General features: G+C 39.0%; 2 protein-coding genes across 3 annotated transcripts; one reads left to right on the top strand and one right to left on the bottom strand.

Annotated features, from left to right (window-relative positions):
- Positions 1–5,517: 5,517 nt before the first annotated feature.
- On the top strand, positions 5,518–9,942 carry LOC133526659 (meiosis-specific nuclear structural protein 1-like). The gene is made up of 7 exons (XM_061863352.1): positions 5,518–6,087; positions 6,222–6,422; positions 7,440–7,551; positions 8,103–8,270; positions 8,665–9,145; positions 9,392–9,591; positions 9,770–9,942. The coding sequence occupies exons 1-5, from the start codon at positions 5,759–5,761 to the stop codon at positions 8,794–8,796; spliced, it is 942 nt and encodes a 313-aa protein (XP_061719336.1). The 5' UTR covers positions 5,518–5,758; the 3' UTR covers positions 8,797–9,145; positions 9,392–9,591; positions 9,770–9,942.
- A 447-nt stretch (positions 9,943–10,389) lies between these two features.
- On the bottom strand, positions 10,390–21,672 carry LOC133526657 (NADH-ubiquinone oxidoreductase 75 kDa subunit, mitochondrial). 2 transcript variants are annotated; one of them, XM_061863348.1, is made up of 14 exons: positions 21,531–21,672; positions 21,053–21,220; positions 20,047–20,378; positions 19,378–19,519; positions 18,671–18,796; positions 18,172–18,267; positions 17,359–17,532; positions 16,930–17,095; positions 16,526–16,677; positions 15,819–16,025; positions 15,345–15,519; positions 12,385–12,547; positions 11,234–11,381; positions 10,390–10,751 (listed from the first exon to the last, which is right to left on the bottom strand). In XM_061863348.1, exons 2-14 carry the CDS (start codon positions 21,215–21,217, stop codon positions 10,605–10,607), a joined length of 2,193 nt encoding a protein of 730 aa, XP_061719332.1. In that variant the 5' UTR covers positions 21,218–21,220; positions 21,531–21,672; the 3' UTR covers positions 10,390–10,604. The 2 variants fall into 2 exon arrangements, with proteins under 2 accessions (XP_061719332.1, XP_061719333.1); XM_061863349.1 differs by having other exon boundaries at positions 21,414–21,566.
- Between the last annotated feature and the right edge of the window lie 214 nt (positions 21,673–21,886).

Raw genomic sequence — 21,886 nt, 5'->3', positions numbered from 1 at the left:
TATATGTCGTTGTCTAAGTACCCTCAACAAGTACCCAGTCAATTTGTGTAATAATGTCGTATAATATTTATTTATTTATTTATTTTGATGCTGAAGCAGCATATTTCGTTATCGTTTATAAACTTAAGATTAAATAATAAAATAATAATTCAGCCTATATACGTCCCACTGCTGGGCACAGGCCTCCTCTCATGCGCGAGAGGGCTCGGGCTATAGTCCCCACGCTAGCCCAATGCGGATTGGGGACTTCACATACACCTTTGAATTTCTTCGCAGATGCATGCAGGTTAACTTAAGATTATTTTTATAATATTTTTTTGCAAATAAAAAAAAAGGAAAACCTAGACAAATTTTTTCATTGTGTCAATAACATACTAAAAAATTATGAAGAATGGAAAATGTTTAGAAGGGGAAAAACGTTTTATCCTTTTAAAGATCACGTGGTATACTTCCCTCTTAAGTACTTCAGCAAAAGTCCGGGCAGTAACATCGTTTTTCAGATGTATGGCAGTAATGCAGTCAGCAGTAATGTCATGCTGCAATACTGCTACAGTAATGCTGGTGTAGTCTGAATCCGGCGGTTCCTCTGGGTTGGAAGGTCAGATGGCAGTCGCTTTCGTAAAAACTAGTGCCTACGCCAAATCTTGGGATTAGTTGTCAACCGGGCTCCCATGAGCCGTGGCAATGTGCCGGGACAATGCGAGGTAGAAGAAGAGGAGGAGTCTAAATCCGAACAGTATAGAACATGTCATTCACGAAGACGAGTGCCTTGAGTCTTGACTCGTATTATCATGTTATTAAAGGTTAGATTTGACAAAGCTGTACGTCATAATGGATGACACGAACTACCTTTAGTTTTAGTAGCGTCATAGCTGTGCTTAATCTAAATCCTACGATCCCACAAAATAGTTTTCCAAGTTTCTGCTTATGAAGTGTTCTACATATGGGTTTACAATACGAGAGTTTACAATCATTTCGGTAGGTATTTTTAGTGTCCTTAAGGGGCCATTCAGATGCATGTATCTTGGCCGCGGGAGCGGAACTGTCTCGTTTTCCTGAAACTAAATAGTTTTATGAAAAATAAAGACCAAAGTTTGTCCATAACATCACTCGGAGTCAACATTATCGTTTGCATGCTCGGATACTGCCTGCCTCTATAGTCAGGTACAAATACAGGGTGTCCACCGACAGACTTCAGATTTCAAATTTAAATAATTTTCGAACGCGAAAAGCCAAGGAGACACGGAAGGGTGTGTTAACTGTGTTATTTTCGTGAGGGTTGTGGATTGATTAGTAACCATGGATCGTTGACCAGCAGAGCAGCTTGCATACGCTATCGAGGCGTACCTATGGCGCATCGTACTAAACTATGGGCTTTTCACTTAGTAGTTGACATTTAGAAAATGTGATTTAAAAAATTTGGATTTTTCTTGTCATAATGTCTTCTCGTCATGTTTTATTTTTTCTTAATCAAATTTTGAAATCGGAAATCTGCGGCTGAACATCCTTTATTTTATCTATTTTTCATTTTGTCTCACAAGTAAAGTCACAATTTTAACTTTAACCTCTTGTCTGTGATGATAAGGATTCTAGCCGAATTTTTAGTCACCTTTTTGCATTTAAAAGTAAAAGTAAAGTAAAAATTGTTTATTTCAGAAAAAAAATCGAATAAGATTTTTTTCTGCCTGTAACCGAGGTTTGAACCCCCGATTTTTGATCACAACACACATAGGTTTGGCCTAGTGGATAGTGACCCTGCCTACGAAGCCGATGGTTCCGGGTTCAAATCCTGGTAAGGGCATTTATTCGTGTGATGAGCATGGATATTTGTTCCTGGGTCATGGGTGTTTTCTATGTATTTAAGTATTTATAAATATTTATATATTATATATATCGTTGCCTAAGTACCCTCAACACAAGCCTTATTGAGCTTACTGTGGGACTTAGTCAATTTGTGTAATAATGTTCTATAATATTTATTTATTTATTTATTTATAGGTACGAAACGTATGATAGGGACTTGGAATAAATTGAAAACAAAATATTAAAAAGAAGATTACATTCCCATATCGGTCATGCAGTCAATAGGTAGGTACCGCGATGACCATTTACGAGAAAGTAGAGAGTTGCCTTTTTTAGGGTTCCGTAGCCAAATGGCAAAAAACGGAACCCTTATAGATTCGTCATGTCCGTCTGTCTGTCCGATTCTGTCACAGCCACTTTTTTCCGAAACTATAAAAGCTATACTGTTCAAACTTGGTAAGTAGATGTATTCTATGAACCGCATTATGATGTTTACACAAAAATAGAAAAAAAACAATAAATTTTAGGGGTTCCCCATACTTAGAACTGAAACTCAAAAAATATTTTTTCATCAAACCCATACGTGTGGGGTATCTATGGATAGGTCTTTAAAAATGATATTGAGGTTTCTCATATCATTTTTTTCTAAACTGAATAGTTTGCGCGAGAGACACTTCCAAAGTGGTAAAAAGTGTGTCCCCCCCCCCCCGTAACTTCTAAAATAACAGAATGAAAAATCTAAAAAAAATATATGATATACATTGCCATGCAAACTTCCACCGAAAATTGGTTCGAACGAGATCTAGTAAGTAGTTTTTTTTTTAATACGTCATAAAAATTCAAAAAAAATTTTTTTTTTCGTCAAACCCATACGTGTGGGGTATCTAAGGATAGGTCTTCAAAAATGATATTTAGGTTTCTAATATCATTTTTTTCTAAACTGAATAGTTTGCGCGAGAGACACTTCCAAAGTGAAAAAAAGTGTGTCCCCCCCCCCTGTAACTTCTAAAATAACGGAATAAAAAATCCAAAAAAAATATATGATATACATTACCATGCAAACTTCCAACGAAAATTGGTTTGAACCAGATCTAGTAAGTAGTTTTTTTAATACGTCATAAATGGTACGGAACCCTTCATGGGCGAGTCCGACTCGCACTTGGCCGCTTTTTACTTGCTTATAGGGTTTTGTACAAATAAAAATCGACATTATAAAAACAAGCTAGTACTTATTCCCTCTCTACTAATATGGCAGGGAAAAATGTAGAACAGACAATGTCATACAATGGAGCTTGTTAGGCAGTTCACTACCTGCCGCTCAAGTGGCGAGGGACCCGGTCAAGTGCTCGTGGCGCCTGCACTGCTCTATCGTGCACTTGTGATTATACACTTAGTGTATGCAAATATGCACCTTATACCGTTTAAAATAAGTCAAATAGTTGAACTATATGTGCTATTGCACTTCGCTAAACTTTTAACGGTTAGATTAGACCAAAATGTAGGGAAATCAATGAGATTAAGTGCCGGTTGCACCAACCACATATGATGAACTGATCAACGTCACTATGACTGACTTATTTAGTGTAATATTACATCACTTATCGAATTTATTTCGCCCGATGGGCGCTACCGATTATTCCATGAATTTATCTTGTATGTGATTTAAGATTAACATTAAACCTAACGCCCCTATTTGTCAGCCACCGAAGCCCTGGACCGATATGATACATTCGATTGGCAAGTCGGTGTGAGTGACATGTAAATTTATTCATGAAACAGAATCCCGCCTTGATGCGGACTACAACCGTGTACTGAGCTTCACGTCTGCAGTAATGGAATTTATTACGAATCTAACGTTGGCTGGATACGTAAAGATGGTTAAATAATGCTTCGACTCGTATTCGTTTAGAAACATCTCTTCTCAAGAGCATGCATAAGACATAAACTGTTGTAACTTAAACAGAAATATACTAGGTACGACGTGTAAAGTAAGAAGTACTAAATAATGTATTATAGCTGCTGTTTTAGCAGCAGCACGGCCATCAGGACTTAGGTACTACTAAAGTAACTATAGGCAATGAAAATGCTTATAGCTTTCTACCGAATTTCCATGCAAAATTTACCTGTTTCAGCTTCAACCAGTGGCAAGTGGTATGGTAACCTTTGTAAGACAAAAAAACATTTCTAAAGTCGAGTAGACCCACTTCACTGCCAATAAAATTATGTCTTTAAAAAGGTCTCCAAATCGCACGGTACCTATAAAAACAACTCCGCTCTACAATGACGCCGACTTGCAGAAGTTTCAGAGGTTTTATGGCACCGTCGGTAGTCGTAACTTGGTGATTTGTATTTTCATTAAAGTACCCATAAGCTTCTGGGTAAAGTAATTTTGAATGCAGCTTTGTGAGTAACAAAAAATAAAATAGATGTTTTCATTTTATTTATATTTAAGGAATTTATGACTTTGGTGGATTTTCTCCCTTTTTAAAACAAAACTTTTAATAAGGAGGTGATTTATCTGGCTCTCAATTTTAATAACAACGGCTAAAGATGGACTTCTGAGGCACACGATAGGCTTTCTGTATTCTTTAGACACTGATTAGAAAGTTGCATTTTATCGACAACAATGGCAATCTGATGCTAATTTTAAGTTGTTTCATCATGTTGGTTAGTAGAATTGACTTTTAGATGACTTTATATGATAGGTTAATTGGAAATAACATTAATTAGGATCGGATATGTAATGTTTCTTCTTCGTGTTGGTCTGGTGTAAAATATTGTGTTTCACGCGGGTCAAAATTAGTTTAACCCTTGTGATATTCTCGCTACCTACAATTGGGAAATCTTTCGCATGCTCGAATATCAATATTAGCACGAGGAGATGAACAACACCTTTGCCCCGTTTTGAAATAAATAACTACTATTATTAAGTAAATCTATTAAAACTTAAAAGTGTCCAAATCGGCTACCTTGTAACTTGGAACTTAAGAATCAAACCATCACATGCTATGTGTCCATCTATTAAGCTTACGAGTATGTCCCTTGCGACGCTAACTACAGCTACAGCTTGCAAAATTAGACAATACCTAATAGAACTGAATGCTTTAAAAAATACAAACAAAAGGCTAACAACATAGGAATTCAGTTTTGCTAATAAGTATACGAGCTAAAACGTAATAAACTGGTATGCCAACGTAAAATTCCTTCATTCGTTACAATTTCTCTCTGTCCATCGTTCCCTGCCGTAGTAGTTATTTTTATGCAAAAATATACTGCAAATAACGTCTCTGGCGACAGTGACGAATGGGCCGGCCCGCCTGAAATGGCGCGAGACCTGCCGCGCTCGATTTCCTATCTCACTCCATAAAGTTGCCGTGCTTTTTTTTTATTTGTACAACAGCGATGGCTGAAAACGAATCCATTAAGTTTTAATTTGCCGCATGTAACGGATCGAATTAATAGGTTTTCCGGGAATCGAAATGTTTTGATTTCGTGGCTTTTCTGAAAACTTATTACAAGGTAAATAATAAATCTGTAGGTTAATATTAGTTTGAAATTTCACTAACACTATTTTACTAAGTTAAATGTAACTAACAATTATGGATCTACGTATCCGAAATAAAATTATTTTATTTATTTATTTATTTAATAATCCGTCAGAGTGTTTCTGAAGCTATCTTGTAATAACGTTGTTGTTGTGTTGTTGTTTTATTTAGCTCCAAAATACAATAAACTACTGCGGTGTTTACAAAACTACCAGTACGTGAAATTATTTATAGGTAAGGTTGTAAACAAAAAATCAAATCATCACATTACTGTAGCAGTTTTTATGAATGACAGGCGATGTTTACGTAAATCCAGAGCCACATAGATTAATAAACAATACTTCATTACTAAAATTGCAGGCACATCTTTAAAAAAACCATTTGAGTGTTATTAAAACACTTATTAAAATATGGGACGTATGGCGCCTTTACTGATTCCCAGAAGCGAATGGGAGAGAATTAAAAATCAAGCAAAACCAGAAACAGAACATAAAGCGCCTTGTCATGTAGACATCGAAGCTATGAACGCACAGTCTCGAAAATGGACCAGCACCTGGCCAGATTCGTCACAGGGGAAAGTCAATAAAGTAATTACGAAGAACAAGAAAGCTCGATTAGAAGAAATAATAGAACTCAAAGCTTTCTATAAGAAAGAGAAACGCGATAATATGGCTGAAAACTTGACAAGGGCTCGAAATATGATTTTTGAAAGAACTGGTTATGGTAGAGAGCTGTTAAGGTGAGTCCTATGGTGCTATGATTTACAATTGCAATTTAGTCATTTAGAGAATTAGTCCATAATTATAGCCGGTCAAACAACTTTGTCAGTAGCAAAAGACACGGAATTAAAATTAAGTAAATGTTTTATTGCAGTGCTCTTGTAGAATCAAAAACTTTGGAGGAACGAGACATACAAATAAAATTTACTAAAGACATACAAGAAAAGGAAAAGAAGATAGAAGAGGCTAAATTACAAATAAACAATATTATGTACGCTGAATTTGAAAAACGAGAGAGCGATAATGTTCTTAGGAAAAGGAAAGAAAGAGAAGATGCAGAGTGCAATAAAATGATGTAAGAACTCTCCTCATTTTTTACGGACACTTTATACTCGTAGAGGGTCATGATAGGGCTTTTTACAGCATTGTAAAATACAACTAACATAAATCATTCAATGAAGACACTCCCCCAAGCGGGCTATCAATACACAAATTCTTTTAGATTTGCGCTACGACAACGCTTTGTGTCTATCATCATCATATACTCTTTTTGTTTATATCACTCTTCCATATTAGTGCGACAGTGGCAGTTGCGTTTCGTTCGCTACGGAGGTTTTTGTCCAAACGTAGGTAAACAATTTATTAGATGATTCTACTTATTTATATATTTCATAAAATATGTCTCGCGACCGTCAGCTCTGCTCTTCGGGCAATATGTCTTTATCCATACCCTCTCATCGAACTGGCTTCATGTCAAACTCGTTCTGCGTGCAGGCGGCGCGCCTTTGAAACGCACTTCCCCTTAATATAAAAAAATACCCCAAATAAATTTGCGTTTAAGAAATCGGTACGGTCTTTCTTTGCTAGTAGTATGAAGGAAATACGCAAACTCAACAATGAGGTCGTTTATGAGATCATCAGTCTCTAGTTAACTAAAATTGTACCTACTCCTTTTTGTTAGCCTAATTTAGTGCCCCTAGGCATAGGCCTCCGCTCGATTCCTCCACTCAACCCTGTCGTTTGTACCCTCTCACAAAAGTCACAAATCCTGATAAGATGTGTGCTAGTCATCCAGCCATCTCCTTTTCTGTCTGCCTGCACCATCTATGGTGTTCCGTGGGTCCCACTCGGTAACCATTTTGGCCCACCTATCAGGGTGCGTGCGACAAGCATGTCCAGCCCAGTCCCACTTCAGCTTAGCGGTCTTGACACCTACATCTACAACTAGAGTTTTGGAGCGCAGTTCCGTGTTTCCGATTCTGTCAGTTCTGCGAACACCTGCGCTCCATGGCAAACTTCGACTTCAATTGTACACAGACCATATAGTATAATAGTAGTAATAACTCACTACACGATCACTCATAAATTACAGCGCAGAAAATAAAAAGGAAGACGCTTTTAGAGCTGCTGAAACGGAGAAAAAGAATCGTCAAGAAGATGAACTATTGATAGAAAAGTTTCATCAATTACAAATTGCAGAAGAGGTAATCCATAGATTTCTCTATGAATATGGTTGAGAATGCGCTACTGATATCAAAAGCATGTCCGCATTTGTCCGTTAAGCTGTCAGTACGGCAAGTCGTTATAAACGTTTAAGGAGTAGGCAACGTGTATGTGATTTTTACTTCTCAGATCCAAATCTGTTAAACAAAAGCCTTTGTTTCTTTTATGAAATAAAAATCATCTATCGTGATAGTAATAAGGCTCAAATTAATGTAACAGCTCATTCTGAGATAACGAGTTTGGGTAATGTAGGACGATCGGTCGCTTGTGTGTAGCCTGCCAGATAACCGAATGAACTGTTACATGAATATGAATCATAAATATGATGGTAAAATTTCTTTTTAAACGAGTTTGTTCCCGTTCAGTCAGTAGAGCACAAAAGAAACGGGCTTTTATTTAACAGAATAGTGTCTGCGCTGCGGCGTAAAAATCATTTGAGAATTTTCATACTATACCATAAAACTCATTGTACACTATTGTGGTGTTTAATAGTACGACGTTTTCTATTACTTAGGCTAATTCCTTTTTGCAGAAACACGATCATTGCCTTGACAAAGAAGCCGATAAAATGTATGAAGAGCAAAAAAAAGCCATCAAAGAGTGGAGAGAGAAAAGAGAGGCACTGGATCAAGTGCTTGCCGACTTGTGGTGCAAGCACCAGGACAGGATCCGGAGAAAAGAGAAACAAGTCTTCGACCAAGTATAGTCTTGTTTTAAATAAGGAGTTTTCGAACAGTAGGGAGCACCCACCTGGTGTTTTCTGTCTGTATAAAAACCGTATTAGGTTAACGAGAGAACTACAGCTGAAAGTGATAAGCAGGTGATGATGATAGGGTGCGCCTCCTAGAGGGTACCGAAGTAAGCATTCACAACAAAAAACATACCTACAATAACTTTCCATCACGAAATTAAACGGGCAACAGAAAATCTTTTTTGACCAATAGGAGCTCGATGCAAGAAAAGTAACTCCTGCTTAATATATTGTCCAACTAAACCAGAGTAGTCACGAAAACACCAATGATTTAAAAAGTTTTCGAATAACAGTTCTTCTATAAGGGCTTCTAAAGATAGTAACAGAGAAACCCTGTTTTCAGATATATAAAGGAAAACACGACACCGGACACTTTAAACAGAATTATGAATTGGTGCAACGCCTCCAAAGAGAAGAAGATATGAAATATAAGGACTTTGTTGATAAAGGAGTAAAGAAATTAGAGAAACAGTGACGTAACGACATGATTTTAGACAATGATTTTTTCCAAAAAAAATTCGGGCCACGGATTTTTCTTACAGTTTATACCTCTTGTACTATTAATAAGTTTTGAATTCTAGAATAACACCCTCGGGCTATAATACAATAATCCACCATTTAATTAAACAGATTGCAAAAGAGGGAAGAAGAAGAAAAACTCAAAAGAGATCAACGACGAAGTATGAAAACCTCTCAAGCTCAATGCTCGGAACTGCCTAATCAGCAGAAATGTGAAGAGTATCAGCGGAATATTTGCGTCGATAAGCTGAGCTTCCTACCCACAAGATGTGGGAAACTTGACTCTAAGCTAGCTTCACTCAAAGGTTATAAGCATACATAAAATGTTATTATATCTACCTATTACGGGCTTTGTGCGCGACATCCGTGTGATAACCGCATAAGTTCCTTCTCCACCCATTTTACATGTAGGTACACATTGATGTACCTAATAATAGCTAATTTTGAAAATATTGACTGATAGTCCAAATGTCGTAGTTACAGCTCTTAAGAATCAAATCAACATATACAAACTATAATATATCAATCAATAAATGTACTTACTCGCTTAGAATCCCGCCTTCCCCCGCCCCGCCCGCCGCGACCGCAGTTCCTAGCGCCATCGACCGCACTACAGGACGCGCTGAGGCAACGCCAAGCCCAGCCGGGTGGATGGTCAGGCACTGAAACGGCGCATGAGCAATTTGCTAGGCATGCCGCCGCCACGTTAAAGGAAGTTGCTTATAAACGGCCAGTAAAAAAAGTAATTGAGGTACGTACAATACTATCCTATTAGTATATCTTAAAGATAAGTAGCTCTTGCCATCTACCCCGCTGAAGGAAGCCGCGTATAAGCGCCCAGTACACTTCTATTAGCCCGTGGCAAAATGCGTAGGGTTTTTTGCGCACACGCAGCTATTAACTAATCAGCGTCTTGTTATCTTTTTCAGAGTTACTGCAAAACGAATAATGTAAAGAAGCTGCAAATTCCAAACCTTTGAAACCCAACGTATATTTTTCGAAAAGGAGATGAAATAAAATAAAATTTCGACAATCATTATACTACATTTATTTTATGCTACAATTGTTTACTATATACAATACAATAACCTGTTGTTACACATGTCCGTCCTTAGTAGCATTTCGTTCGTTCCCTTTTTCTATGTTTTATTTTATATATTTGAGGTTGGAAAGTTTGGAAAGTTGAAAACACTAGTTTATACTTACAATAAGAAAATAAATAGCTTCAAAATCACAATGTACATAGTCGAATTCAGTATAATTGTTCTTAGATATAAAAATTAGTGAGTTAAGATTCAACTATAAGATGCTTTTCTGAAGTATTTTCTTCTAAAAAATGATTGCAGAAAGGCAAAATAAAAATTTGTTATTTTATTACCCTAGAAGATATCTGCCGCTCGATTGCTATACTATAAACAATTAATAAATATAACAACCAAGCAGCAGATATCAGGAATATACTTATTAAATACGCCGCATTTGATAGTCTATGCACGGGTATTTTCTACACTATGTTATATAGAACTTTCTTCAAAGTGCAGAAAAAATGTTGATTATTATTGATAATAAATATTGTTAGATATTAAAAACATTCTTTCATCAGTACTACACAATTGTTGCAACCTCTCTACTTACGACATAACGCGTAACAGTGGCGCCCAATATTTTTTAGATAGCTGGCATATCAATCCACGTTGCCCTTTTCCGTTCAAAAATGTGCTCTAAAGTTCTACTTAATAAAGTAAAAAATACCCTTTCGCTGGTTTAATAAGGCGACGACTTCTGCTTGATGACGGCCTGCACGCACTTGGCCATGGTGGGGGAGGCGCGCGAGATGGCGTCCGTCATGAAGAAGTCTTCCAGCGACTTGAGCTGCACGTCCAGCTTGCCCGACACGGGCATTTGGAGACTCTGTGGTGAGCGGAATAAGGGTCAGTTTTGCGCAAACTGTAATTTGGTTTGTATTATTACTTTAATGCAAAACCTGTGTACGGCATTGATGACACGTCTAGAGGGGGAAAAAATGCACGATTGTGTAAGTGCGTTCAATGATATTTCATACGCAAGTAGCAACACGAGTTTTAGGTTCGAATACGTAACTAACGTAACGCCCGATTGTTTGACCGCAGACGGAATGGAGATGGTATATCCATTTAGGATAAGAGGCAGTTTGTTAGTGCATACGAATAAATGTTCCCGTATAATTCCAAAAGCTTGACCGTAACACCTCAACTCCCACAATAGCGATATCGTGTCGTCCTTATCTTGCAAATTTTACAAAATATCAAAACTCCTAGGAGTTAAGAGTACTGGGATTTGAGGGTTAAGCAGACTATGTATAGGGGATATAGTGCAATAAATAATGTTAATTGTAAGTAAATTGTATGGTCTACCTGGTTGAGAGCACGCGCCTGCGCGAAATAATTGTTAGCCTGCACGTCGCCGTAGGTGAGCAGCGCGGGGCTGGTCTCGCCGAGCCGCGCGCGCACCTCGTCCAGGTTGTCGTAGGGCAGCCGCGCGCCCACCACCTCCGACAAGGCTCTGTCGGTGAAGGAAGAACTGAGTAACCGTTCGTTAACCTTATTGCAACGGGACAAGGTCTACCAACAATCAGTAGTTAGGCAGGTTAAGGAAAGATATTTTAAACAAACTAGAAAGGTGCATACACGCGAATGATTATAAAAGGCGCACTCGACCCTGCGCTCTCTCAATATCTGATGATCAAAGCTGGGACCGGGCAACTCTTTCCTCGATAAAACCCTTTAATACGGATAACCCAGAAAAAGACTTACCAGTTCGAACTGCTAGCCTCATTTGACTATCCCTGACCACAAAACTTACCAAACAATAAAGCTAGCCCTCTATAAGGACTACCCTAATGATTTAGCGCTTTTATAAAAAACTTTCCCTTATTATTTTTGCCAACTTTTGTAAGTGGCCAGTATATGAAACCTTTTACAGTGAAATAGACACTGTCAATTCTGAGTATGAGAAGTAATATATGCTTTATGAACAAGGTAAATTGAACAAGGTATGAACGGTTTAAATTAAATGGTACCCATTTATAAGGCTAACCATTATAAGCAATATGCTTGTATTGGTGAGCGGATGATAAGGGTTTTGTAAGGGTATTAGGATACCGCTTAGGCATATGTGTCAGCACTTAGATAAGGGCTTTAAAGGCAAAATAAAAGGGTTTTATTGAACAACGGGTATGGTGAGTTAAACCTTATGAAAACCGATACAAAACCCTTTATAAGGGATAGCGGGCCGATCCCTGGATCAAACTTACTGGGGTGTCAACGAGGCCTAGCAGGCGTATTATGGATAATTTTATCCACGTGATTGAAAGAGACGGACGCTGTCATTATATCGTCGCTGGACGTAGACAAATACAACCATCAACATCATATACGTATAGGACGTAACATTCAATCAGCCTCTGACGTTCACATAGCTGGCGATCTTCTCTGTGTACGCCGCGCATGGTGCCATGATGTCCGCGAACTTGGCATTGGGTTCACCGTAGTGGCCTGACAAGTACCTGATGATCTTCCAGTCCTCGTGCGCCTTGCCGGGCGGGGTGACGGCCGGTAACGTCTGCTGGGCGCGGCCCTCGGCGTTCACGTAGGTGGCGCGCTTCTCCGTGTACGCGGCGCCGGGGAGCACGATGTCTGCGATCTCGGCGCCCGCGTCGCCGTGGTGACCTTTGCAAAAGAAAACGTAAACAACCCGGGCTTATTAACACAATCCTCATGGCCAGTTTTGAGTTTACGGGCACCAAACCTTAAAAATACACTACGAAATGCAACGATTTTAGGCCATGGGCCGGTAAACCGCCGCTCGCGAGCCGCTTTTTAAAGGTACAATTGCAGCTCTTCGAATTTTTCAAAGTTCTGTGTTCTTAGACTACTGAAAACAGAATATGCAGATGTTTGAAATTAGAAAAACTGGTAATTTCTATTGCAATGGGCTCTTCTTCCTAAAAGTTTGCCAATCCCTGATTTTAGGCTTAACACATTGAGTGCCAGCAACCCGCTCGGCGGGTTCTCTGATCGTAGTCGCTTTCCTCTACAAAGCGGGAAAACGCGAAGATCGGCTACGAGCGTAACGCTACGAAAACGTTGGCATTGAATGCGTTAAAGGTAACTGTTACCACTAATCGGAATGGATTGCTGATTGATTGGCAGCAGGGATGTTCGCATCCGCATCCGCATCCACCAAAATCGATGTGAATGCGGATGTGGAACAAGTTCGTACAAGAACGTCTTAGCGGCGGCGCATGTGCTAGGTAATTTCGTCATTACCGCTATTTCTTTGAATCTCGTAACGTTTTGTGATTCGTCAATCGAGCATAACTTACGCCTATGACGGACATCGACAAGAAGCGACGAGTTTGTTTTGTTTTAATATTGATTTTAGTACTTATTAGAACTATGCCATTGTAGAGCAAGGAGTGTTATATGAGTAGGTAGTGTTGTTGAATTATAAATACTTATAAGTTGTGAATGGTCAGTTTTGTTGTGAGTGTTTCGTTTTGAGTGAATAAAACAAGTGGCAGCTCCGGCGCAAAGTGCGATTTGGACTTATTTCAAATAAGACCAACATCATCGTGATAAAGCTCAATGCAGAATATGTCAAATAACATATTATGGAAAGGATCGTACAACCACTTCATCAAATAACGACCTTTGATCTTTGCACCCGGATCAGCTTGAACTTTTTATTTATTTATTTATTTTGCTATAATTTAACCTACACTAATAATTTTACAAAACTTTAACGTTTGATGGCAAGATGGGCCAATTTTAACCTGACATGACATGTCACTTATGCTACCTGTATGCTAAGGTCCTCACAGCTCGAAAACAGCACGTCTATGGTGTTTTCGGCTATTGTGCTTGCGTTTTGAGTTTCCACCAGTCGACAGCTTGTCCTCGAGGAGGAAGGACCTCAGCCTTGACTTCAACATTGGTTTAGAGAGTTTATATTGTTTTAATAGACTAATTTTATTAAAGGTTCTCGGCACTATATATTTTGACATTCTTTCGCCATACCAGTTATTTGCGCTCGGCTGTACTAATCTTTTCTCTCTTACGCTTTTTGTGTTATATTCAGTATTCAGTCATTTATTGCCTTCATAGGTACATATTAAGATGATACATAAGAATTCTGATCAGCTATGAACCCTGTAAGGGCACTGCAAAATGTAACTTACGTACTAGTAATAAGTAGCTATCAATCACTATTAAAGGTTACATTACATAAAATATTTAATTAAACATTACAATTAAATATTACATTACATGTTATTGAATTACGACTAAAGATTAAATATTATCAAATTTACATTACAATTGACGATTACATAACTATTAAATTTAACATCACGATTAATTACATATTAAATATTTTATTATATTATTAGTTATTACATTATATTTCATATAGTTACATTTTCATTCAGGAATTCTAGTACAGAGTAAAAAGCTTTTTGAATTAAATATGTTTTGAGTTGGGTTTTAAATGCACTTATATTACTGAGTATAGTATTTATATTTATTTGTAGCCGTTAGTTTATACAAATCATAGTAGTAATTTTCTAATCCTATTAAGTACGTAACTTTTTTATCTATTGGTAATATCTTACATAAGGAAAATAATGACAATAGTGCGAGAAAAAAAAGACAACTCAGTTACCTACATGTTTTTTATTTGATATTCTAGTGTTTTTATTGAATAGTGTAGAACTAGAATAGTTCGGTAAATAGTTAGTTATTTTACCTATAACGAGATCGTCTAGATCCAGAAAAGGCAGACAAGTTACTGTTTATTAAATATAATGCACCTATATTCATGCTTAAAAATTACCTAAATGTAATTTGATGTTTTTATGTACCCGCGGATGTCAAAAATCGGCCTCCGAATCATCCTCAATTGGAAGTATTGGGACATAAATAAATTTTTGATGGGGCCTTATTAGACTCACCTTGATATATTATAATAGCATCCTTGAGTAGCTTGTCGCGTATGAGGACCCCTGTGTCCGGTCCCAGCAGGTACACAACTTTTGGTCCAACTTATTGTCTCACCTTGATATATAACAACAGCATCTTTGGGCAGCTTGTCGCGTGTAAAGACCCCTGCGTCCGCTCCCAGCAGGTATACAACCTTTGGTCCACTTTATTGTCTGATCTTGATATTTAACAATAGCATCTTTGGGCAGCTTGTCGCGTGTGACGACCCCTGCGTCCGCTCCCAGCAGATACACAACTTTTGGTCCACCTTATTGTCTCACCTTGATGTATAACAACAGCATCTTTGGGCAGCTTGTTGCGTGTGACGACCCCTGCGTCCGCTCCCAGCAGGTACACAACCTTTGGTCCACCTTATTGTCTCACTTCGATATATAACAACAGCATCTTTGGGCAGCTTGTCGCGTGTGACAACCCCTTTGTCGGCTCCCTGCAGGTACACAACCTTTGGTCCACTTTAATGTCTCACCTTGATATATAACAACAGCATCTTTGGGCAGCTTTTCGCGTGTGACGACCCCTGCGTCGGCTCCCAGCAGGTACACAACCTTTGGTCCGGCGGCGAGAGCTGCGTCCACACCGGGCTGATAGCCGATGTCGAGCGCCGCCACTTGCGACGCGGTCCTTTGAAGCACGTTCAGGACCTGAACGCAATCAATAAATTATTGAAAAAAATGTGACCGTAGAAAATCAGATTGGTTGCTATTTCGAGTCTTGTTGATGAACTTCAAAAACGAACCTCTTGTCTCTGATAATGAAGGAATAATCTCTGACAAAAAGCAATAAATTGTCCTGCTACCATCGACTGCGCCAAGTGTTTCATGATCGTTACTTTATTTTGACACATTTAGTTCAATAATAAAAATAATCTAAAGATTTTACACACGTGGATAACAGCTGCAATGAGCATTTTTTATAGGCTCATTGTTATTAGTCACCCCACCTTCCAGTCCTTATCTTGCAGCTTGTCCTGCAGCTTGAGGGCCAGCTCCTGCGTGTGCGCGAGCAGCGCGGCGCCGCCCGCGCCGGCCAGCTGGTCGGCGCCGAGCAGGACGACGGGGCGCCGCGCCCGCTCGAGCCGCTGCAGCACCGGGTGCGACGACGAGCCCGACGCGAGCTCCTTCACGATCGACGCGTCGTCGCCGACGTGCTAACGCAAACAATATGACATAACGGTAGACAAAAGAGAAGGCTAAATCCACAAACTTTATATGGGTCACTAATTGTCACACTTACACAGATAAAGCACAGACCACTACCACCACCAAAAAAGTAATACTGACATATAATCACGCCTATTTCCCGGAGGGGTAGGCAGAGTCCACGGAGTTCCATTTCCGAGCCTAACCTCTTTCGCTTCCTTCACTTTCATAACATTCCTTATACACGCTAATAAGTAATATTAATTAATAATCGCTACAAAAGACGGGCAAATTCATATTACAACAAAGTATTGAGCTAGATCGCAGCTCTTCAGGTCGTCCAAAGAATTCAGCTAAAATTAAAATGTGTACATTTCTAGATCATAAAGTCAAAAAGGCCATTTCATTCCTCAGACTGATGATTTGTCATATACTGTTGAGTCTTCTTGTTAAAAGTTTGCTGACCCCTGTCCTCAAACATAATGAAACGCTGTGGAGTTGAACTCACGATGTAGTCGTAGGTGAGGTCGACCTTGGGCCCGATGAAGGCGACGTCAGTGTCGCGGTGGATGAAGGCCTTGCGGATGCGCGCGTTGAGCAGCGGCGCCTCGAAGCGCACGTTTGTGCCGACGAGCAGCACTAAGTCGGCCTCTTCGACGTCTGTGTAAAAAATTTACAAAATAACGCAAATTATTACGAGAAAAGGTTGTAAGATTAAATTGAATATCAAGATACTCAAATGGCTTTAGCTGATCCGTTTATTAAATTTCGCCAAGGTACAAATTTGCAGATCAAATCATGCATGCTTGTTTCAAACTCTATAAACTGTTCATTTTTATAACTTTTTATGGTGGCTGGATCATTGTTCTTAAATTTTTGAACCCAGTCATGACAGTCTGTGCCTGTACTCACTGGCGATCTTAGTGTTGAGCAGGTAGGAGGAGCGTAGGTCAATGCCGGCGCCGGCCGTGGGGAAGCTCTGCTCGGTGCAGGCCGCCTCGCTGCCCAGCTTGTTGGCCAGGTCCTTCAGCGCCACCAGGGCTTCCGCGTCGGCGAGGGCGCCAGCCACCACCAGAAGCTAAAAAAAGTATTTAGTGAGACTAAATAATTTTAAAAGAGACCCCGCAAATAGGTTACTCATATATTACGTCACACGAATTTTATGATTTTTAGACAATGACCCAGTTCTGTGGATCCCTTTCTCCCCCTTAGGTGACATAATTTATGGGTGACTCTTTGCCCATAATACGGTAAAGGTTGCACTGGGCACGGTGTCAAAGTTGCATACATAAGAAACACTAAATATTGTGCTCTGTAACAAGCACTGAATGTTCGAGGTACCTTGTCTCCGGGACAGTCCCTGAGCGCGCGGCCGGCCTCCACTAGAGCGTCCTCCCACTCGACAGGCGTCAGGTTGCCGCGCGAGTCCTTCAGCATGGGGGTCACGAGGCGCTGGCGCTTCAGGCCGTCGCACGCGAAGCGCGACTTGTCCGACAGCCACTCTTCGTTGATCTCCTGGTCATGGACACAGAATAAGTAATAGTACTACCGTACACAAAGGAAACTTCCTACAAAACCGAAGTTTGACAGAGATTCAGGGCCGCACGCAACGTCAAGTTGTGCCAACCCTAATAATTGCTCGGAGCAATGCTGAGCCGAACGCAGCCGAGAAAGCCTGATCGCTCTAATTTCCTCACCCTGACATGGACGAGTTATTTCGTTGTAATGCTAAGCTAACAAACAGATAGGCAGATGAGTCGTGAACGCAAAAAGAAGAAGTTATAAAAAAAATAAAAATCTTTTATTTCAGACAACACTGTTACACAGGGTCCATATTATTATTATTATTTAGTTTTAGACAGGCAGCTGATGGTAATAGGTCTAAATCAGAGTTCACTTAGCACGATTTCACGATTAATATGTTACAAAAAAAAAAACTTATAAAATAAATGGCCTCTTTGGCACCCTCCCTCCATGCCCGCCTCTCCGATTAGGTTATACATGCAGATCAGTGAACCGGGTTATAATTAAATGAATTCACTGAAAGCAAAAGAATTAATATCTAAACCAAAAAAATGGGTCTGTCATAATTTCAACTGCAATTCACCCAAATTGCATAATAGATAACAATTTCTATATTACTAAATAATATACCTCGTTGGTCCGGGGAAGGATACGGAGCACCTCATTGGTGCGTGTGGCCACCACGATGTTGCTGCCCAGCGGGTCCAACACGTCCACGGAGTCAATCTACAGCACAATCATTAGGCATTACAACAGGCTTAGAAACACTTTGAGACAAAATAAGAAATCTATTCAGTAAGTCGAAAAATATAATTGGATTCATTTCCAAAAATGGAATTTTACTTATGTACGAGTAGTACTTTGTATTGGATTTGATTTTTAAAAATGACTGAAGCCTTACGTAAATATGAAATTAATTGATATGCTACTTTGTCAACACACTTTTGTCATTCTCCTTTTCTATATCATTACATTTGATTAAGCTAGAACTAAAATTGCGGATGTGTATTTAATTAAATTATTACGAAAAAATACCCCAACCCCAAACAATTTTTTTAATCTGCTGCCCCATCTGTTAATGCATAATATCTAAAAGTTCAGTGTTTTTGTGAAATAGAATATTTGTTACCCTACGAGTCTCCCAGGGCCTGGCCGCGAAGCTGTAGGGCTTAGAGGTGAGCGCGCCCACGGGGCACAGGTCGATGATGTTGCCCGACAGCTCCGACAGGAACATCTTCTCCACGTACGTGCCGACCTGACAGTAAGTCAAATGCTTACAATTGTGTAACTAAATAATGTTCTTGCAATATAACATCAACTATTTTTGAAGTCAAAATTGCATCCCTGCAAATCAGACATGGTTTATTATTTTGTCATAATATATTTAATGGCATTATTACTTTCTCATCTACTTGTATTTTACCATTCTTTAATGTTTTCAACTGAGCCCACAAAGCTACACATTCTACTAGGCAAGTGAGATCTAATTCTAATCTACATAGTTACGAAATAATATTTAGCAAGGAAAAGGGGAAGATTTTTACTGATGAAAAACTTAACTATTGCATAGTTAACTGCTATAATTAGGGCCCTCTTAGGCCACGAACTGGACGCACGCGACACGGTGCGAGCGGCGCATGCGGTGTTTCATGCGGCTCGTCGATGTTTTGGACAACAGCGCCCGCAGCCCCGCCAGTCGCGTGCGCCCAGTCCACGGCCTTACGTCGTACAGAATCTGCCACCCTATGATCTACATCAAAAACTTAATTATGAAATTTTATACACATTCACGTAACAGTTCATGCAGCCTCCTTATAAAAAATAATAAAGTCATACCTGCATGTCACCTCCACGGCCAGTCGTGCCGAAGTCATCAACGCCGGCAACTTCAGAGGCAAAGCGGATGCAGCGTGTGCAGTGGATGCAACGCGTCATAATGGTTTTGATGAGTGGCCCAACATCTTTGTCCTCAACGGCCCTAGCAGGAAAAACCACTTTGATAAAACCAGAGAACCTTGGAAATCTTTATAGTTCGTATATGTTTCGTTATTTAATTCACCAAAGCAGAACTGATATAGCACACATATTTAAGTCAATAATTATTTGTTATTTAGGTAATTTAATACTAAAGTGTTGAGTTTTATTCAGAAATAATATATTTCTAATGATCATAGCTCAAAGGGCCTTCTGCCAACATCGGAAAACATTATCAGCCTCTCTGACGCTCGAATATGCAAGAGTGATGAGTGAAAGAGAGGCAGATAACAATTTTCCATTTTCGATGTTGATGGTAGCCCCTTTGAGCTGTGTTCATTAGGAAGGTATTCATTCTGAATGAAAGTAAACTCTGACATTCTAGGATCAAAATTGAATAAAATACAAATATTACAAACTTTATTTAACACACTTGCTACAGCAATTGGTGTAACTTGTAGTTAAGCATATTTTGTACAGAGTTTTCAGAACTGAACTGCAATAAGTGTGTGAAGAGTAATAACTTCTTACCTCTTTCCTGAGAAATGAATGTCAGTGAAGCGACTCTTATCAGATCCAAAAGCCATTGATTGATCCTGGAGATCACATTCACCACCCTGATCACAGATGGGGCAATCCAGAGGATGGTTAACAAGCAGGAACTCCATGACACCTTCACGGGCCTTCCTAGTCAAGTCTGAGTTGGTTTTGATCCTCATGCCCTTCATGACCGGCATGGCGCAAGCTGCCGCTGGCTTTGGGGACTTCTCTACTTCTACGAGGCACATTCTGCAGTTGCCGGCTACAGCCAGCCGCTCATGGTAACAGAAACGGGGGATTTCTACGCCCACTTCTGCAGCAGCCTAAAGTATTCAATATTTACAGTCAAGCAAATAAAGATGTAGACAATGCTGTTGGGTATATAAACAATGACTAATTGACTGACTACACATAAAAACAACACTTATAATGTATGGTTGTTTGATATCCCTTAGAAATAATAAAATAAAGTCAGATAAAGTAAGGACCATAAAGTTTTATCTAAAGTAGGAAGTTATATTAAACAAAGTATAGAAACCTATTCAGTGGATTGTGATGACCCTCCATTGAAAGATGCAAAATAAAAAATGCAATAGTTTTTAGAAACTGGCCTAATAAATTTAAAGAATATCAGAAATATTGATGGAGTGATGGACATGGACAATATAAAAAACATGGTAAGATATAAAATCATAAAATGATTGGTAGTTTCTGTGATAATGAAAAGAAATTAGAAAACTATATGTGATCTATTGTCACTTAAGGTACAAGCGAGTTTTATTGCTGTAAGTTAAGTTTTTACTGTATATTTTCTACATCTGTTTACTAAAAAATCTCTTAAATAGTAAATACTGTATAAAACTATTAAAATGTAATTCAGCATGAAAGTCTTCACATCACATTTCTCTCTATTTATCTATTTCATTATATCAGATACCCAAGCATTATTTAGCAACTAAATATTATGATGTGCGTAGTTGGCGTTGGCGCAACTCACCTGCAATATAGTGGTGCCGGGGAAGACATGGACAGGTTTGTCATCAATGAATACTTCGATCTTTTCCGGTTGTTTCTGAACCTGGTCGGCGTAGCGGCGCGCGACCGGAGCCACACGGGGCGCCGCGGTCAGCGCTAGCGCCCGAGACAGCGGCTGGCGCAGCATTTTCTGCACAAACACAACTCCCATCATACACTTACGCACAGCTCTCTGACCACTTTTATACACTTGAAAACTTTTGAGCTGACTCCCACGGAGTGATGCTAACTGAAATTAGGGTAAAAGACCCTAATGATTTATTATTTAGAAAGATAATTAGACAAAATTATCTGTTATTGTTACATAAGTACGAACGGCTAACCTAAATATTAATTAATGTTATTATATATTATGAATTGTTACGACACAACAATCCCTAGATATCGTTTAGATAAAATAATTTATTGTTGAATTGCGTCGTTTTTGGTAAAAATCGTACCTAAAAATACAAATTTCGATTAGATGGATTGAAATGACAGCTCAGTCAAAAAACTGTCAAGGGGTGAGTGGATGAGTGGGTTTCAGACACTAAATTAGATAGAATATTTTATTTCGATGGAAAATTTAAAGTATCAAATCACATCAAATATTAGCAAATGAAACATAAACGTACGTGGATTAATTTGATTTTACATTTTATTTTAACGAGTTAGTTCAAACATAAATGAAATTGACTTAAACAGCTTTTGACAATAATTTAGACTGATAATCGATTCCATCTATTAGGCACATGTAATCGATTCAAAACTTACGGTAAAAAACGATTAGGACAACTCTAGCTGATGTCATCTCTTT

This window comes from Cydia pomonella, chromosome 16 (genome assembly GCF_033807575.1).
Source record: "Cydia pomonella isolate Wapato2018A chromosome 16, ilCydPomo1, whole genome shotgun sequence".
NCBI lineage: Eukaryota > Metazoa > Arthropoda > Insecta > Lepidoptera > Tortricidae > Cydia > Cydia pomonella.
Note: the sequence above shows the minus strand (reverse complement) of the source record. Positions and strands in the feature narration are given on the sequence as shown.